At 42.0% G+C, this 18,783-nt stretch overlaps 1 protein-coding gene across 4 annotated transcripts in view; it reads right to left on the reverse strand.

Moving 5' to 3' along the window:
* Positions 1-18,783, reverse strand: part of LOC127582576 (spindlin-1-like) — a 71,182-nt gene that overhangs the window by 25,369 nt on the left and 27,030 nt on the right. For 3 of the 4 annotated variants that reach the window (XM_052037947.1, XM_052037949.1, XM_052037948.1), the window contains exon 2: positions 7,330-7,377. In XM_052037947.1, the coding sequence (XP_051893907.1) occupies positions 7,330-7,355 (26 nt within the window). In that variant the 5' untranslated portion in view covers positions 7,356-7,377. Of the gene's footprint in view, positions 1-7,329; positions 7,378-15,635; positions 15,701-18,783 lie in introns of those variants that run through there. The other variant, XM_052037945.1, reaches the window with a different exon arrangement.

Genomic DNA, 18,783 nt, shown 5'->3' on the forward strand with positions numbered 1-18,783 from the left:
CACAGATTCACCACCCTCTGGCTAGAGAAATTCCTCCTCATCTCTGTTCTAAAGGGACATCCTTCTATTCTGAGGATGTGCCCTCTGGTCTTAGACTCTCCCACTAATGGAAACATCCTCTCCATGTCCACTCTATCCAGGCCTTTCAATATTTGGTAGGTTTCAATGAGATCCCCACCCTCATCCTTCTAAGCCAGCGAGTACAGGGCCAGAGCCATCAAATGCTCCTCATGTGTTAATCCTTTCATTCCTGGGAACATTCTTGTAAACCTCCTCTGGACCCTCTCCTATGCCAGCACATCCTTCCTTAGATATGGGGCCCAAAACTGCTCACGATACTCCAAATGAGGTCTGACCAATGCCTCATAAAGCCTCAGCATTACATCCTTTCTTTTATATTCTAGTCCTCTCGAAATGAATGATAACATTGCATTTGCCTTTCTTACTACCAACTCAACTTGCAAATTAACTTTTGGGGAATCCCGCACTAGAAGTCCCCAAGTCCTTTTGCACCTCCGATTTCTGAATTTGCTCCCCATTTAGAGAATAGTCTATGCCTTTATTCCTTCTACCAAAGTGATCATACACTTTTCTACGCTGTATTCCATCTGCTACTTCTTTGCCCAGTCTCCCCTGTCCAAGTCCTTCTGCAGACTCCCTGCTTCCTCAACACTTCCTGCCCCTCCACCTACCTTTGTATCATCTGCGGACTTGGCCACAAAGCCATCCATTCCGTCATCCAGATCATTAACATATAACGTGAAAAGTAGCGGACCCAACACCGACCCCTGCAGAACACCACTAGTCACCAGCAGCCAATCAGAAAAGGCTCCCTTAATTTCCATTCTTTTCCTTCTACCAGTCAGCCAATCCTCTATCCATGCTAGGATCTTTCCTGTAATACCATGGGCTCCTATCTTGTTTAGCAGCCTCATGTGCGGCACCTTGTCAAAGGCCTTCTGAAAATTCAAAGTGAACAAAATCCAATGAACAACATCCACTGACTCTCCTTTGTCTATCTGCCTGTTACTTCTTCAAAGAATTCCAACAAATTTGTCAGGCAAAATCTCCCCTTAAGGAAACCATGCTGGCTTCGGCCTATTTTATCATGTGCTTCCAAGTACCCTGAAACCTCATTCTTAATAATGGATTCCAAAATCTTACCAACCACTGAAGTCAGGCCAACTGGCCTACAATTTCCTGTCTTTTGCCTCATTTCCTTCTTAAAGAATGGAGTGACATTTTAGATTTTCCAGTCCTCCGGAACCATTCCTGAATGTAGTGATTCTTGAAAGATCACCACTTATACCTCCACAATCTCTTCAGCTACCTCTTTCGGAACCCTGAGTGTAGTCCATCTGGTCCAAGTGACTTATCTATCTTCAGACCTTCAAGTTTCCCAAGCACCTTCTCTTTAGTAATAGTGGCTATACTCACTCCAGTCATGACTCTCGAATTTCTGGCATGCTGCTGGTGTCTTCCACAGTGAAGGCTGACGCAAAATACATATTCAGTTCTTCTATCATTTCTTTGTTCCCCATTACTACCTTTCCAGCTTCATTTTTCAACTGTCTAATGCCCACTCTTGCCTCCCTTTTACTCTTTATATATCTGAAAAAACTTTTCGTATCCTCTTATATTTTTTATATTATTGGCTAGCTTACCTCCATATTTCATCTTTTCTCCCCTTATTGCTTTTCTAGTTGCCTTCTGTTGGTCTTTAAAAGCTTCTCTATCCTCTAGCTTCCCACTAGTTTTTGCGATATATTGTATGCCCCCTCTTTTGCTTTTATGCTGCCTTTGACTTCCATTGTCAGCCACAGTTGCCTCATCCTCCCTTCAGAATGCTTCTTTTTCTTTGGGATGAACCAATCCTGCATCTTCTGAATTACTCCCAGAAACTCCTGCCATTGCTGCTCCACTGTCATCCCTGACAGGGTCCCCTTCCAATCAATTTTGGCCAGCTCCTCTCTCATGCCTCAACTATACCTTTACTCAACTGTAACACTGATACATCTGATTTTAGCTTCTCCCTCTCAAACTGCAGGGTGAATTCTATCATATTGATGATCACTGCCTCCTAAGGGTTCCTTTACCTTAAGATCCCTAATCAAACCTAGTTCATTGCACAACACCAAATCCAGAATTGCCTTTTCCCTAGTGGGCTCGATCACAAGTTGCTCTATAAAGCCATCCTGTAGGCATTCTACAAATTCCTTCTCTTGGGATCCAGTACCAACCTGATTTTCCTTGTCTACCTGCACATTGAAATCCCCCATGACTACCGTAACATTGCCCTTTTTACAGAGGATTGATGGAGTCTTCTCTCACATTTCCTCCATTTGTCGGACTTCCGCTCTCACCCCACCTCCCTCCAACAGGACAGAGAATGAGTTCCCCTCATCCTCTACCCTAATAGCCTCTGCACCCAGCACATCATCCTTCATCCGCCTGCTGCAATTAGATCCTGTCACTCACCATATCTTCCCCTTCCCACCCCTTTCTATATCTCGTGTCTCCAGAGGCAACATCTATTGGCTGAAGTTAAATGGAAATCCCATCTGTCTGTAGGTCACACTGCACTTTTTGATGAAAAGCAGAAGAGTTTTACCTCATTTCCTGCAGAATATTTAACCCTAAACCAACATAAGTATAACCAGATTATTAGGTCAGTATCCCATTGCTATTTGTGGGAGCTTGTCCTACTTTCCCTAGTTGTAGCATTTCCTGCATTACAAATGCTACAATGCTTCATTAGCTGTAAAACACTGAGGGAGGTTGTGAAGTGTACTTGGTAAATGCAAGCCTTTCTTTTAAAAACACCAGATGTTCAAATTTTTGAGCCTTGAGATCCAATTTCCTACTTGTGTTACTAAATAAAGTCTTATTTATATAGGTCTTATCAAATTGCAAGTCTCAGAGGACTTTATACACAATGAATTACTATGAAGTGAAGGGAAATGTTATGCTGACAATTGTCATAGCCATTTTACACCAAGCAAAACCTTTCATCAGAATTAGGAGCTGCTGAAGACAGACAGCAAATGCAATGGTGGGGAAAGGATGGGCAAGGAACAAATGATAAGGAATGACTGTGTGGAGAGAAAAGGAGTGGGTAAATGACAAGAGGGATGGCTGTTGTCTTCTGGTGAAGATTATTCCCTTTAATGGGCTCAATACAAAGCTCACAATATGCTGGTTGTGAATGGGCAGTGCTCAAGCTGTGAGTGGAGCTAAAGGTTCAATTCTCACTACAATCACAGCTTCATTTCATCACATCAGTCCCTGACTGACTTCATCATGGAGAAAGTTCAGGGCCTTCTGCATGGCCCATTTCTACTCACTCATTCTCCACAGAGCTCAGTTGTCTTAATGCCCATGCTGACCATGGGATGATGGAGCGAGACAACTAGGGTGAGCATCACCTAAGTGTTTAAACAAAAAACTGGCAAGTTCAGATATTTATCCCTTCCCCATCTTCTCCCTGCCTGTAAAGTTTGCATTTGAGGTCTTGGAACCTGTACAGTTTTTCCTCTCTCCACAGATGTTGCCTGACCTAATGAGCATTTTCTGTTTACATTTAAAGTTTCCTGCATGAAAAAGTTTTGCTTTGGTTTTAATGTAAAACCACAAACAGCATTTTGTTTTAGTTATATAGTGTGTCTTCAGTAAAACTTTCCAAGGTGATTCACAGATCATCATCGAGCAATATTGCCAGCGATTTATGGCAAATGAAGAGCAGCTTTAGTTTAACGAGCATCTTAAAGGAGGTAAGAGAGTAAGAGGAGAGTTATTGGAAAAGAATTTCAGCACTCCCAGGTCTTGGCAGATGAAGGCACAGCTGCCAATGGTGCAGAGATTAAAATCAAAGATGCTCAAGAGGACAGAATCAGGGGAGTGCAGATACTATGGAGGGTTGCAGAATGTTTAAGGCTCATCATACTTGGCTACATAAAGATAATATAAAGCACTAGATTCTGGTGGCACATCTTTATTGGTGTCTTAAGATGACACAAGCTTCAACAGAAGGTCAATTGGTTCACCTGCAGACATGATTGAACCAACGAAAGGAGTAAAGGTGGCATAGGTAAAAAGGGAGTGCTTGTGATAGGATGGAAGACATTAAGTAACAACTTGGTATGGAATGTGTTCAATGATTATGATGCAGTGTGCTCCTCATTATGGAAACCAAATATAGATTGGGTGATCACTTTGTGGAACACATCAGTTCAGTCTGCAAAAGACACCCAAAGATATCCTGGTCACTTAACTCTTTAATTCTCCATCTCATGGGTTCTCAGTCTCCCATATAATTCCACTATAAGCTTGGAGAGAAACCTCATCTTTACAATCTTCTGGAATCTTTGATAAGTTCAACAATTTTAGAATGCTTAATGTTACTAAACTTTAAACTTCTTCCAAATCCATTTCTTTTCCTTTGCTTGTCGATTGCTAACTCCTCTTGCCTTACGCATTCCTCACTTTAGTTAAGGCTGTGAGCAGGACTTCTGGATGAGCATGCTTAACATTACAAAGTGAATATGTGTGCCCATGCCCATAATTTCACATAATGGATCTTAGTCAAAAAATTTTTGCTCAGTGAAAAATTTTTTTAAATGATCAGAACATGACCCAACCACAGCCAAACCAACCCCAACTCTCGCTCAGTACTTCAATACTTTTGTACAAATGTCTTTGGGTTGCGTATAAATAAAATTTGAAGACTTACTCTACTACAGTTGATCAAGAATAGAAGATACATGGTACTTAACAAATCATCCTGACCTGGATAACATACTGAATTTCTGAGTTTTAGCGGAATACATAGCTCGCCCTGACACACACACACCACTGGACTCAGATAATCAGGCTTTGCTGAGTATCATTTTTAGCTGTTTATCAAGGGCCTAGAGAGGGAGAAAGCACAGTGGGTCTGTACTCTCACATTTAAGAGAAATAGGGACGACCTCACAGATCACATTAGATTTCTACAGGCCTTGGTGTGGCAGATGTAGAGTTAATGTTTCCATTGGCTGGGTTGTCTAGAAACAGGGGTCACAATCTCAGTTAGCCATTCAGGTCAGAGATGAGAATAAACTTCTTCATCTCCAGAGTTTCGTACCCAAGTGGGCTGTGGAAGCTCACACTTCGGATATCAAGGCAGAGATTGAAAGATTTTTTTTGATATTATGAAAATCAAGGGATATGGGTTAGTGAAGTGGAGCTGAGGTAAAAGATCAGCCGTGATCTTATCAAATGGCTGAGCAAGCACGAATAGCTAAATCGGCTAATTCTGCTCCTACTTCTTATATTCTTCTGTATTTATTTTCAGGGCAATGAGTTCCACATAACAATGTAAGGTATGAGAGTCTCAGGCTTCCTATTCACAGAGCCATATGGAAACCAACAAGCACCAATAACACCATTCCATTAGTAATGCTGAGGTCTGTACTCAAAAAAGCCTGAATCCAAATCTGTTACTGCAGCTGGTGAATTAAATTTTGTTAACCAAATCTCAAGTTTTAAAAATATTGGTAGTGATTGGAGATCATGAAAATGTCATCCTCAAACAGCCACTTCAGAGAGGATATCTGCTGGCTTTACCTGGTCTGACCTACATCAGATTCTGAACTCAGTGAAGAAGGGCTGGCTAGAATCAAAGGCAACTAATACTGTGCACACCAGCATTGTCCATATCCTCTCACTGATTAAAAAAAAGCTTGAAATGTCAAGTAACTTTCTTCCTCTCCCCCTTCAACACTCACATGCACCTTTCTGAAGTTCACAACTAAATGCAGAGAACATGTAGTCCATCAACTTCTGAACCAGGTGAAGAGTCTGAAAAAGCATCACATCAGCTCCCAATCCAGCACCTCCCTAATGACATTTTTTCTGATGGAGGACAGTGGATAACAACTGGGAATGGAATCCAGTTGACCTCTCTAACTCAGTACTTGTGCCCAACTCAGCCCGGACCAGCAACCAAACTGAGAAACTTCCTGAGGATTCAGTGTCACATTTAGCAGTGCACGCACTCACTCAGCCACTGCAGAGGATCCTCAATAACATTAATTCTATATATCATCACACAGAATGTACAGCACATAAAAAGGCCATTGCCCAACTGGTCAGTCCTGGTCTTTACATGCTGCACAAACCTTTCACCACTCTACCAACATTGCCTTTACTTTTATTCCTCACTCATGTTTATCTAGTTTCCATTTCAATGTATTTATGCTATCCATCTCCTTCATAGCACAGCCCATCATATTTATCAGCAGAGATTAACTGGCTACCTTTTATATTCAAGGACATTACCATCCTCAAGTCTGCAGCATCAACACTATTTGGGGGATGGGGACCACAACTGACTAGAAACTCCACTGCACCAGTCACAGACAATGTTATGGTTATAAGACCAGCCTCACCTCATTGCACCCCAAATTCTTTCCATTTTCTACCAATCACAGAACAGAAAGATAATGGAACAATCTCCATGTGGCTGGATGAGTGGAGTTCTGATAATACAAGAAACTCAACACTATCCAGACAAAACAGCTTGCTTGATTGGCACCCATCCTCCGGGCATACACTGTGGCTACAGTGTGTGCTAGCTACAAAATGCACTGCACTTAGCTACTTTGACAACAAAACCACAACTCCACCAGCAAGAAGGATAAGGGCAGCGGGCACATGGGAGCACCACCACCTACTGGGTCCCCTCCAAGCACACAATATCCTGACTTGAAAATGTGCTGACGTTCCTTCATTATCACTGGGTCTAAATCCTGAAATTCTTAACTCTAAAGCAATGTGGGAGTGCCTTCATCAAAAGGACTTCAATTCAAGAAGATGACTCACCACCACCTCCTTAAAGGTAACTAAGGATTGGCAATAACCTAAGTAATCCTCAACCTTAACCTAAATCTCCTTAAAGCAACAATTCCAATATCTGAAAAAAATAGTTAAAAAGCATCCTGTACCCATTTCAATAGGATTTGCTTTTTGCTGAGCTGCTTATTGCATCCAATAATAACAGATTTGCCCACTTCTACAGTGACGTTAGCAGTGTAAAAACATCAGAAGATGGCTTGAAATTAATCCAGATTATTCCAGAATCCGATGGTATGGTACAAATTCCACACCTTCAAATGGACCCAGTTCCTGAATGCAGCAGTTATCCATTGGTACCCATGGGACTTCTCATGAATTAGAAACCATCACGAGTAGGTCATACGTCTTGAATTGAACGGCACTGCTCCAGCAACTTAATGACCACCTCAAAAGTAACCACCCTGGGTTGTGTTCTGTCCCAATGCTCCCCTTTACCTATGAGGCTTCTTTCTCTTCAACATGTTCACATGAATTCCAGCAACTCTGCAAGAGATTAGAAAAGAAAACATTCCATTATTTTTAAACACAAATCCTGGTCCCTTACAACATATAAGCAACAGCAGCTGAGGTAAATACTTGTTCCAATAAGCGAGATTAATCTTAGAATCAGTTTTAAAATGCTGGATGTCGGTGCCAAAGACAGCCAACCCCTTGGCTTACAATTTGAACTGGAATAAAATGAAAAAATCAGGCCGGGTATGGGAAAGTAATGGGTCAGAGTGTTGGTGGGCAGCAGGCAGATTGGGAATAGTTTTTTTTTAATAAATTTTACAGTAATTTCAAAAGATAAAAGTTTATTGTTCATGCAATGGAAAATTTAGAACCTACTTCTTGGGTCCAACCACTCCAAATTTAGTATGAAAACAAACTGTAGTTATGACTCAGATAGCAATAAAAAAATTAAAACCAGTACAGTCAGCTCTAGTTTTCTCTCAACTTAGTGAAAAAAAAATCAAACAATTCTGGCGGCCAACACTTCCTGTTTGATAATATATCTGTGAGACAACTTAAACTTGTGCCGTTAATTTTAATATCAGAGCCAAACAAAATAGTAACAGTATATGTAAACTTACAGTGGAATTTCCATAGTTTGTGTTCCATTTACTAGTCTTCCAGTTACCAAACATTTTGTTGTTTTGACAAGCAAATTTTTGTGTGCACCATTACCATAAGTAGCTCAGTATTATTAATTCCTCTACAGCAGCGGTTAGCGTACTGCTATTACAGCGCCAGCAACCCGGGTTCAATTCCACTGCTGTTGTAAGGAGTTTGTACGTTCTCCCCGTGTCTGTGTGGGTTTCCTCCAGGTGCTCCGGTTTTGGTATTGGTATTGGTTTATTATTGTCACTTGTACTGAGTTACAGTGAAAAACTTGCCTTACAAACTGATCACACAGGTCAATTCATTACACAGTGCAGTTACATTGAGTTAGTACAAAGTGCATTGCTGTAGTACAGGTAAAAACAGTAACAGTACAGAGTAAAGTGTCACAGCTACAGAGAAAGTGCAGTGCAATAAGGTGCAAGGTCACAACACGGTAGATCGTGAGGTCATAGTCCATCTCAATGTATAAGGGAACCATTCAATAGTCTTATCACAGTGGGGTAGAAGCTGTCCTTAAGTCTGGTGGTTCATGCTGTATCTTCTACCCGATTGAAGAGGAGAGAAGAGAGAATGTCCCGGGTGGATGGGGTCTTTGATTATGCTGGCTGCTTCACCAAGACAACGAGAGGTAAAGACACAGTCCAAGGAGGGGAGGCTGGTGTCTGTGATGCACTGGACTGTGTCCACAACTCACTGCAGCTTCTCGCGGTCCTGGGCAGAACAGTTGATGTACCAAGCCGTGATACATCCAGATAGGATGCTTTCTATGGTGCATCAGTAAAAGTTGGTGAGAGTCAAAGGGGACAAACAAAATTTCTTTAGCCTCCTGAGGAAGTAGATGTGCTGGTGAGCTTTCTTGGCCGTGGCATCTACATGATTTGAGCAGGATAAGCTGTTGGTGATGTTCACTCCCAGAAACCTGAAGCTCTCAACCCTCTCGACCTCAGCACCATTGATGTAGACAGGTGCAGGTACACCGCCCCCTTTCCTGAAGTCAATGACCAGCTCTTTTGTTTTGTTGACATTGAGGGAAAGGTTGTTGTCATAACACCGTTCCACTAAGCTCTCTATCTCCTTCCTGTACTCCTACTCATCACTGTTTGAGATACGGCCTACAACGGTGGTATCATCTGCAAACTTGAAGATGGAGTTAGAGCAGAATCTGGCCACACAGTCATGAGTATATAGGGAGTAGAGGGCTGAGGACGCAGCCTTGTGGGGCACCAGTGTTGAGAATAATCGTGCCAGAGGTATTGCTGCCTATCTCACAAACAGATCGCAATCAGTGAGGAAAGTCAAGGATCCAGTTACAGAGGGAGGTGTTGAGTCCTAGGTCTCGGAGTTTGGTGACAAGCTTGCTTGGAATTATTGTATTGAAGGCAGAGCTGTAGTCAATAAGCAATAGTCTAATGTATGTGTCTTCACTGTCCAGATGCTCCAGAGCTGAGTGTTTCCTCCCATATTCTAAAGACATACAAGTTAGGAGCTGTGGGCATGCTATGTTGGCACTGGAAGAATGGCGACACTTGCAGGCTGCCCCCAGCACATCCTCAGTAACACGAAAAGATGCATTTCACTGTGTGTTTCGATGTACATGTGACTGATAAATAAATATCTATCATAGCCCAAGGACGATTAGATGCAATGTCCAAATATCTGTTCCGCTAATTTTAATCTGCCATGTGTAAGGTGTTGTTTTATCAAATAGGCAAGACCAAGTATACACCTCTATTTACCAGTTTCCATTTTCCACCAGACGGTTCCTCCAAATGGTAGAAAACTGAAGTGTTATTGTACTTATGACTGAGTACCTAATGTTGGCTAAGTTATCAGATAAAAGATTGCGCTCTGCACTAAGATAATGAAAAGTTACAAACAATGAGCTTTCTGCACCACATTATTGAAGCAAATTTATTAACTGTGAAACTGAAGAACTTCTCCACAAATCCAGTCTCTTAACTCCCACATTTAACAATGTAATCATTAAGTGCAGAAATAGCTATGTCAAAATACTAATCTGGCTACATACTGGCAGGGCATGCACACACTATAATGCCAGCTACTATTCTAATTTGCAACTTTTGTATTTTTCTCTTCATCGCTGGCATACATTGCCTGCAATGTGCACCATCTGCAAGAGGCACTGTGGATTCATCTACAGCAGCTCAAACCTTGGATCTCTAACACCTAGAAGGGCAAGGACAACAGTCACTTAGGAAAACCACCTCCAAGTTCTCATCTGAAGCTCACATCATTCTGACTTGGAAATGCATCACCTATTCCTTCATAGCTTAAGTCAGGAAGGTGATGGAATATTCTCCACTTGCCTGGATGAGGGCAGCTCCAAGTAGTTTCAAGAAGCTCAGCACCATTCAGGATAAAGCTATTCGGTGGAGATCATGGCATAATTTCCATGCTAATTAAACTTGGTAACTACAATGCTGCAAGCAACTGAGATTGATTTTATGCCCATAATTTGTATGCAATTGTCCTCAACTCACCCTACCTCAGGTCACATTCTATTCATCAACCAGACATACAGCCTCTGGTTACTCTGACTCAACTTCATAAGAACATAAGGAAGAGGAGGGGTAGGCCATTTGGCCCTTCATGCTTGCTCTGCCATTCAATCAGATCCTAGCTGACTTTTGCCTCACCGCCACTTTCCTGCACTAACCCCATTATCCTCGGTTCTATTAAGATCTACAAAGAGTCATACAGCACAGAACAGGCCCTTCAGCCCACCATGTCCATGCCAACCATTTTCCCTATTTACACAAATCCTTGCAAATGGATCACATCCTTCTATGCCTTGCCTATTTAAATGCCTTTTTAAATGTCTCTTAAACATAACAATTGTAACCAATTCTGCCACCTTCTCTGGCATTGTGTTCCAAATATCAACTAATGTGTAAAGACCTTAACCCTCAGATCCTCTTTAAAATTCCTTCCTCTCACCTTAAACCTACATCCTCTTGTTTTTGATGCCACTACCATGGGAAAAAGATTTTGTCTATCTACCTTATTTATGCCTCTTAATCTTATATACTTCTATCAGATCACCTCTCGGCTTCCTTCAGTCCAGGGAAAACAATCTCTCCCTATAACTAAAGTCCTCTGATTCAGGCAACATCTCGGTGAGTCTTCTCTTTACTCTCTCCAGTGCAATCACATCCTATAATGAGGCGACCAGGACCATACATGATATTCCAAGAGTGGTCTAACCAATGTTCTGTAAAATTGCAATATAATGCCCCAACTCATATTCTATGATCCAATTTATGAAGGCAAGCATGCCACATGCTTCCTTCACCACCCTAGCGACCTGTGTTGCCACTTTCAGGGAACTGTGGGCTTGAACCCTTAGGTGTCTCTGTTCATCGACATTCCTTAGTGCCCTACCATTTCCTGTGTATGTCTTACCCATATCTGACTTCCCAAAATACATCACCTCACACTTGATGGGATTAAATTCCATCTGTCAATGCTCAGCCCAACTATCCACTGGATCTATATCCAGTTGTAGTCTTAGACACCTATTCATCCCTTGATCGATCTCCTTCCTGAACACACTCAGTGACTGAATCTTCACCGCCCTCACAGGTAGAGATTTTCAAAGATTCACCACTGTCTGGGTAGAACAGTTTCTACTCATCCCTGTCCCGAATGTCCAACCCCTTACTTTGAGAATGTGTCCCATAGTCTCAGATATCCCAGGCAAGGGAAAAATTACCCCTGCATCTATACCATCAAACCTTGGAAGAATTTTGTACTTCTGTCGTGTGCTGCTGGAGAGAGGGACAACATTCAACATGACATCCAACACTAAGTACGCGAGCAGTCAATTGCAAATTGTTGCTATTGCTAAGCAGTCGTAACCTAATCAAATACCTCATTCCTCCTGGTCCAATAAACTCAATTACTATGCATTCAAGTCCAATCAGCCCACAAATACTGTGGTTAAAAGAGCAGGTCAGAACCTGTTGCAAGTGATTCACCTCCCAACTTTCCAAAGCCTTTCCACAGCTTACAAGCCAGAAATGTGGACTACTCTTCACTTGTCTGGATGAGTGCGACTCTTAACAACACTGAAGAAGCTTGACAGAATCCAAAACAATACAGCCTACTTAATCAACACCCTTGTTCACCATCATAATCATTCACTCCCTGGACCACTAGTGCTATTGTTCCAATAGGCAAATTTAAAGTGCTGGATCAGAAGCCAGCATTCCATTGATCAGGGACAGGTTTCAATCCCACCATAGCAGCTGGGAAATTTAAGTTCAAAGAATTAAATAAATTTGCAATTTAAAAAAAGGACATCTAGTCTTGGCAACTGCTGCTAGACTATCACAAAAACCAATCTGGTTTATAGGTCCACCATCTTTAACCAGTCTGGCATATATATGACCAATGTGGTTGACTCCTAAGCAAAAAACAAGCTGCTGGAAGAACTCAGTGGGTCAGGCAGCATCTGTAGAGGGAAATGGACAGTTGAGGTTTGTGTTTATAGTCCAGACCGTTCATCTGGACTACAAAGTACTAATGCCTTTATCTGAACTTCACTGGCTATGAAGTGTCTTGGGATGTATTGACAGGGATGTGGAAAATACACTACATAATTGCATGTCAGTCAACTTCCTCCTTATTCCTTTAAGATAAGGAAAACAGCTAATGGAGTATGGAATGTCATCTTTGCAGCTACTAAGATCAATAAATCTGTACCAGAAAGCAGAACTTTGTGTTCTAGGACAAATCATATATTCCATTTACAAAGTTATGCTGGCTCAGGGGGAAATTAGTCCCCAGGTCTCTTCGAGTGGCAGCTAGCACATCCGATAAATTTCAACCACAACATTTGTACATTGATCTCTCTAAATACAGCTGCATTTTAAATAGCACTTCCTGCTCTTTCTGGATCATTTACACATACAGTAAGCTCTTGTCACCTACAGTTCTCATTGAACTGTAGAGGTTAACCCTTTCCTAGCCCACAGCATGAGGGTCAAGCCTTACTCCAATTCTCGCAGCACATTACATTTTCACCTGAACCATTAAATCAAGGTTTACTGGTCTTCCCTTGCTTACAGAAGATTGATCACTATACTGCAGGACTGTGGGACCTTGACAGAATACAAAGTATTGGTATTGGTTTATTATTGTCATTTGTACTGAGGTACAGTGAAAAACTTGATTGCTTACTGATTGTACAGGTCAATTCATTACACAGTGTACTAACCCAATGTAACTGCAGAATGCATTGATGTAGTACATGTAAAAACAATAACAATACAGAGTAAAGTGTCACAGCTACAGAGAAAGTGCAGTGCAATAAGGTGCAAGGTCACAACACGGCAGATCGTCAGGTCTTAGTCCATCTCAATGGACTTATCACAGTGGGATAGATGCTGTCCTTAAGTCTGGTGGTACATGCCCTCAGGCTCCTGTATCTTCTACCTGATGGAAGAGGAGAGAAGAGAGAATGACCCGGGTGGGTGGGGTCTTTGATTATGCTGGCTACTTAACCAAGACAGTGAGAGGTAAAGACACAGTCCAAGGAGGGGAGGCTGGTGTCTGTGATGCACTGGGCTGTGTCCACAACTCTCTGCAGTTTCTTGCGATCCTGGGCAGAACAGTTGATGTACCAAGCCGTGATGCATCCAGATAGGATGCTTTCTATGGTGCATCGATAAAAGTTGGTGAGAGTCAAAGGGGACAAACAAAATTTCCTTAGCCTCTTGAAGAAGTAGAGGTGCTGGTGAGCTTTCTTGGCCGTGGCATCTACGTGATTTGACCAGGACAGGCTGTTGGTGATGTTCACTCCCAGGAACTTGAAGCTCTCAACCCTCTCGACTTCAGCACCATTGATGTAGACAGGTGCATGTACACCGTCCCCTTTCCAGAAGTCAATGACCAGCTCTTTTGTTGACATTGAGGGTAAGGTTGTTGTCATGACATTATGGAATGCAGAATATAGTGTGGAACATAATGGAATGCAGAATGTAGTGTTACAGTAACAGAGAAAGTGCACTGCAGGCAGACAGTAAGATGCAAGGCCACACCGAGGTAGATTGTGAGGTCAAGTAATCATAACATTATAGGCTACTCACCTCAACAGGTCCATTCTGGCATTTATGCCCCACTTGAGCTTCCTCCAACCCCTCTTCAACTAACCCAGGGTAATTTAGACAACATCCCTTAAATTATCAGACTGAATGCACAGATGAAAAGGAAGTGTTGGAAAGGAAGCTTATCTTCAGACCCCGTCAGAAAATTCATTCCCAAGCCATCAACTTCATCTCTCTGCCTGGGAAGTGCATAAAACAGGTCTAGACTGTATGCAACCTTGCTGTTATGTTTGACCATGGTAGGGATATGCAACCACACAAGTGCCATTATTATGCCTGAAGTCCCATACCACCGGGTTCAAGAACAGCTACTTCCCTTCAACCATTTGGTTTTTGAACCAACTGGCACAAGCCTAATCACTACCTCAGTACAGCAATACAATAACCACTTTGCACTACAATGGACTTGGAATTTTTTTGTTCTAATTGTGTTCTTTCTTGTATAATTTGTCAAATTGGTAAATTGGTTTATTATTGTCACACGTACTGAGGCACGTACTGAGGTACAGTGAAAAACTTTGTTTTGTATGCCATCCATACAGAGCATTTCATCACATCAGTACATCAAGGTAGTACAATGGAAAAGCAATAATGCAATGCAGAATATAGTGTTACAGTAACAGAGAAAGTGCACTGCAGGCAGACAATAAGGTGCAAGGCCACAACGAGGTAGATTGTGAGGTCTTAACATACAAAAGGTCTGTTCAATAGTATAACTTAGTTTTTCTTGTGAATGTTGTATCCCTAATGCTATGTGCCTGTGATGCTGCTGCAAGTAAGTTTTTCATTGCACCAGTGCACACATGGACTTGTGCAGATGACAATGAGACAGCCAATTTTCATCACTGTGATGCTGCACAACTGCCTGCTTTATCTGTGCTTTTGTTACCTCTGGAACTCAGGATTCCAACGTACTCCAAGCCATCTTTATTCATCTGGCCTCCATAAATTCTGCTGCTTGTGCTGTGACTTACACCAAATCCTGTCCAGCCATCACATTTGCTTACCTAAGTCATGCAAGGCCTCAATTTTAAATGCTGACTTGTTTTCAAATCCTCCCTTGGGCTCGCTGCTCCCGATTTCCTGCTGCCCCCTAACACAAACTGCTACCACTCCTTTCCCCAACCATTCCCAGTAAGATCTGATCTCCTCCACTTCTGACCTCTTGCGCATTTGCTAGACCACTGGCAGCCTTCCCTTAGCAATCGAGTCTCTAATTCCTCACTAAACCTCCCCACCTTTCTTGCCTCTTTTCGCTCTTACGAACACACCGATACAACCAAACTCTTGCGCATCTGTCCTTTTATTTCCTTATATAGCTCAGTATCATTTTTTTTGTTTCCTGAAAAATGCCTGGGAATATTTTACCAAATTAACTGGCCCGATATAAACACTGGTTAATGTTATTCTTTTTCTTTCTCCTTTGTCTGCTTATGCAACTTCTCAAATACATCAATGCCATTTGCTTCAAATTCTCACAGCAGAAACCTCCACTTTCTAACTACTCACATTCCAATGCTTCCCGAATTCCCTACTGGATTTATTGGTGACCATCTCACATTCATGGTCCTCAGTTCTGGTCTTGCCTGAAACAATAGTCCAAGCAGGAATCACCGACTCCAGGAAAGGAAGAGAAATGAGCCTGGAAAAGAGATTCTGAACAAACATCAAAAGGCTGCAGATGCTTGAAATATTAAGCAAAAGCAGCAAAAAACATTGGAAACATTTAACAGGTTGGACAGCTTCCAGTTCTTGATGAAAGGTCATTGATCAAAACACTGACTATTTCTCTCTCCACTGAGCCTGCTTGAACCAGCAATTATTTTCAACATCATTTTGTTTTATTGAAGTGATTTGGAAATCTATTTCAGTAAAACAGTGCAGCAACTATTGCCAGTTTAAAATGCAACATCCCAACCTACAGAGGCTTGTTAAAGTGGTTGTACGTTGCCAGACAATGATTCAGCCTGATTCTGGGTGCCAACATCCCAGTTTATCTGGCTGCTACCTCCTACAGGACCACTAGCACTTGATTCAATGTGGTCTCAAACCTGGGCTTTCATCTGGTTGGACTGGTTTGATTTCTCTTGCATACAAATTTGAATGACTGAATGGCCTTCCTGACTTTTCCATGATTGTGAGCTTCAGAACAAGCTTCCAAGGGGCTTGCAGTAGGTTAATTTTAAATTTCTAAGCAACACAGAAAACGGCCATTCAGCCCATTGCTGGCTCACAGAGCAATTCCCTTCACCCATTAACTTTTCCCTGCAACATACTCTCCCCATATTCCCATCAATTTGCCCCAGATTCTGCCACTCACGCACTAGGAACAATCTACAGTGACCAATTAATCTACCAACCCACACGTCTTTGGGATGTAGAGGAAACTGGAGCACCCGAGTCATGTTCAACCTCCACACAGACAGCACTGGAGGCCAGGACTGAACCTGAGTCACTGGAGCTGTGAGACAGCATATCTACCAGCTGCGATAGAGTACAGATATAGAATGACAATTCTTCAACCACAGCAGTGGGCCCGGGACCAGACAGTGTAAATTATTATACACACGCATTGATCTGGCTCCTAGAGCTTTAGAAGGGAAGTGGAGAAGGTTGCCATTCCAATTCCAAATTATGGACTTCACCACTAGCCCCTCTCAAGTGAGCTGGTGAATTTATATCCTGTCAGAGACTCACATAGGGAGCAAATGGCAAGAACACCATTCAGAAAAGATACAGGATAAAAGATGAATTACAATACTGATGCCAAAATCAAGGAAGTTAAATTCAATAGAATAGATCGCCAAATAGATATAGAGTATGACGAGAAGTCTTGAACTCTCTGCCTGAGAAACACCCACACTTAGAAGTACTTAGATGTGCATTTGAGCTGTGACCTACAGACCTAGTGCTGGAATGCAGGATTAGCTTAGATAACTTTGTTTTTGACTGACACAGCTGTAATGAGCTGCATGATTCATAAATCTTCTATGATTCTATGGTTTGATGTAGGTCTTGGGGTTCAACAAGATAAAGCTGATTTTTTCGTTTGTTGGGAAGTGCAAATCTAAAGGTTATAATTAAAGGATATTCACTATTAAACCCAATAAGGAATTTGAGAGAAATGTCTTCACCCAGAGGATTGTTAGAATACAGAATTTGTCTGCATATGGCTGAAAGATGTTCATACATTGGAAGCAGTTCAGAGAAGGTTTACTAGACAAATATTCTGCATGGGCAAGTTTTCTCAGAAGGAGAGATTGAGAAACACTGGGCTTGTAAAGGCTGATGTTCACAGAAGTGAGGAGAATCTGGAACTTGGGGTCAGGGTTACTCTTTAAAAATATTGGGTTGTTCATTAAAGGCAGAGATGAGGCAACACTTTTCTTTCCTTGCAGAGGGTCACAGGCCTTTGGAATTCTCTTCCTCAAGGTGCAATGGAAGATAAGCCTTGAACATTTTTAAGGCAGGAATAAATAGATACTTGATAAGCAAGGGTATGAAATAGTACCATGGGTAGTTGACAATGCAGAGTTGAGCCATGATCTTATAAAACAACAGAGCAGGATTTAGGGGTCCAACGGCTTATTCTTGCTCCAAATTCATATGTTCACGTGGAGTAATTGAAGTGAACAGGTTAATTGGTTAAGGCTAAATTGATTGGAACCCAGTTACCCAACCAGACCCCAAGGGAACTTGACTTAATGTGTTTGGTTGGTCAAGGTAGGTCAGGTTATTTGTGCCTACGTCAGTACTTTATCCAGGTTATTATGATTTATTTACAAACAAAGTATGTGAGTAGCACATTTGTGATGTGGTTGTCCAAAGATTGTGCCAGGTCACAAATGGATAGTCAAGATTGGTCAGAACTCTGCTTGGCCATGGATCATTTGGGTTGTATAACTGAACTGACTTCCAAATTAGACAGGAAGAGAAAGGCATTTGCTAATGGTGTTAAATCAGGACAGGTGGAAAGAGACCTATGTTGAGCATAAGCACTACCCACAGACTGGTTAGGCTGAATGGACTACGTTTGTGCTGTAAAGTTTCTGCATGGTGATAAAGTTGTCAATGTCCCCCTTCCACCCTCACCACCACCACCAACAGCGTAACAAGGATAGCAGATGGGAGACTGTAGGATACAGCTGGGAAACTACCAAGTCTGAATTGGGGGTTGGAATATCGAGGAAGACAGACCCAGGAGAGCATCATGATGATGGAGAGTTGGAAGTCAGGACAATAAGTGCTTCAGTGAAAACAAAGGGAACCCAACAAAATGCAGCCAAAAAGAAATAAAACTTTATCTTCCTCTGCATGGTACAAGAACACAAAGATGCCCCTTGTCTGGCTTATAATTCACTAACCAGACCTCAGCACACACTGACTGCTCTGGAAAATTTCAGGAGCTTTCACATTGTGAAATGGTACAAAGTGGCTTTTGCTGAGCATCCCCCAACCGTACGTAACATTTGCCATCATTCACTGGCACTGTCTGGTGGATCCATGGGGACAAGAGATCTGATGCCAGGCTCATAAAATGGAGGGGGGGGGGCATGGCTTCACAAAACCCACAAATCATAAGGTAAATGTAAATCAATATCAACAGCATGGAAGATCTTCCAATTCATTATACACATGCTGACTCTCTTAAAGAGCT

This window comes from Pristis pectinata, chromosome 24, assembly GCF_009764475.1.
Source record: "Pristis pectinata isolate sPriPec2 chromosome 24, sPriPec2.1.pri, whole genome shotgun sequence".
Taxonomy (NCBI): Eukaryota; Metazoa; Chordata; class Chondrichthyes; order Rhinopristiformes; family Pristidae; genus Pristis; species Pristis pectinata.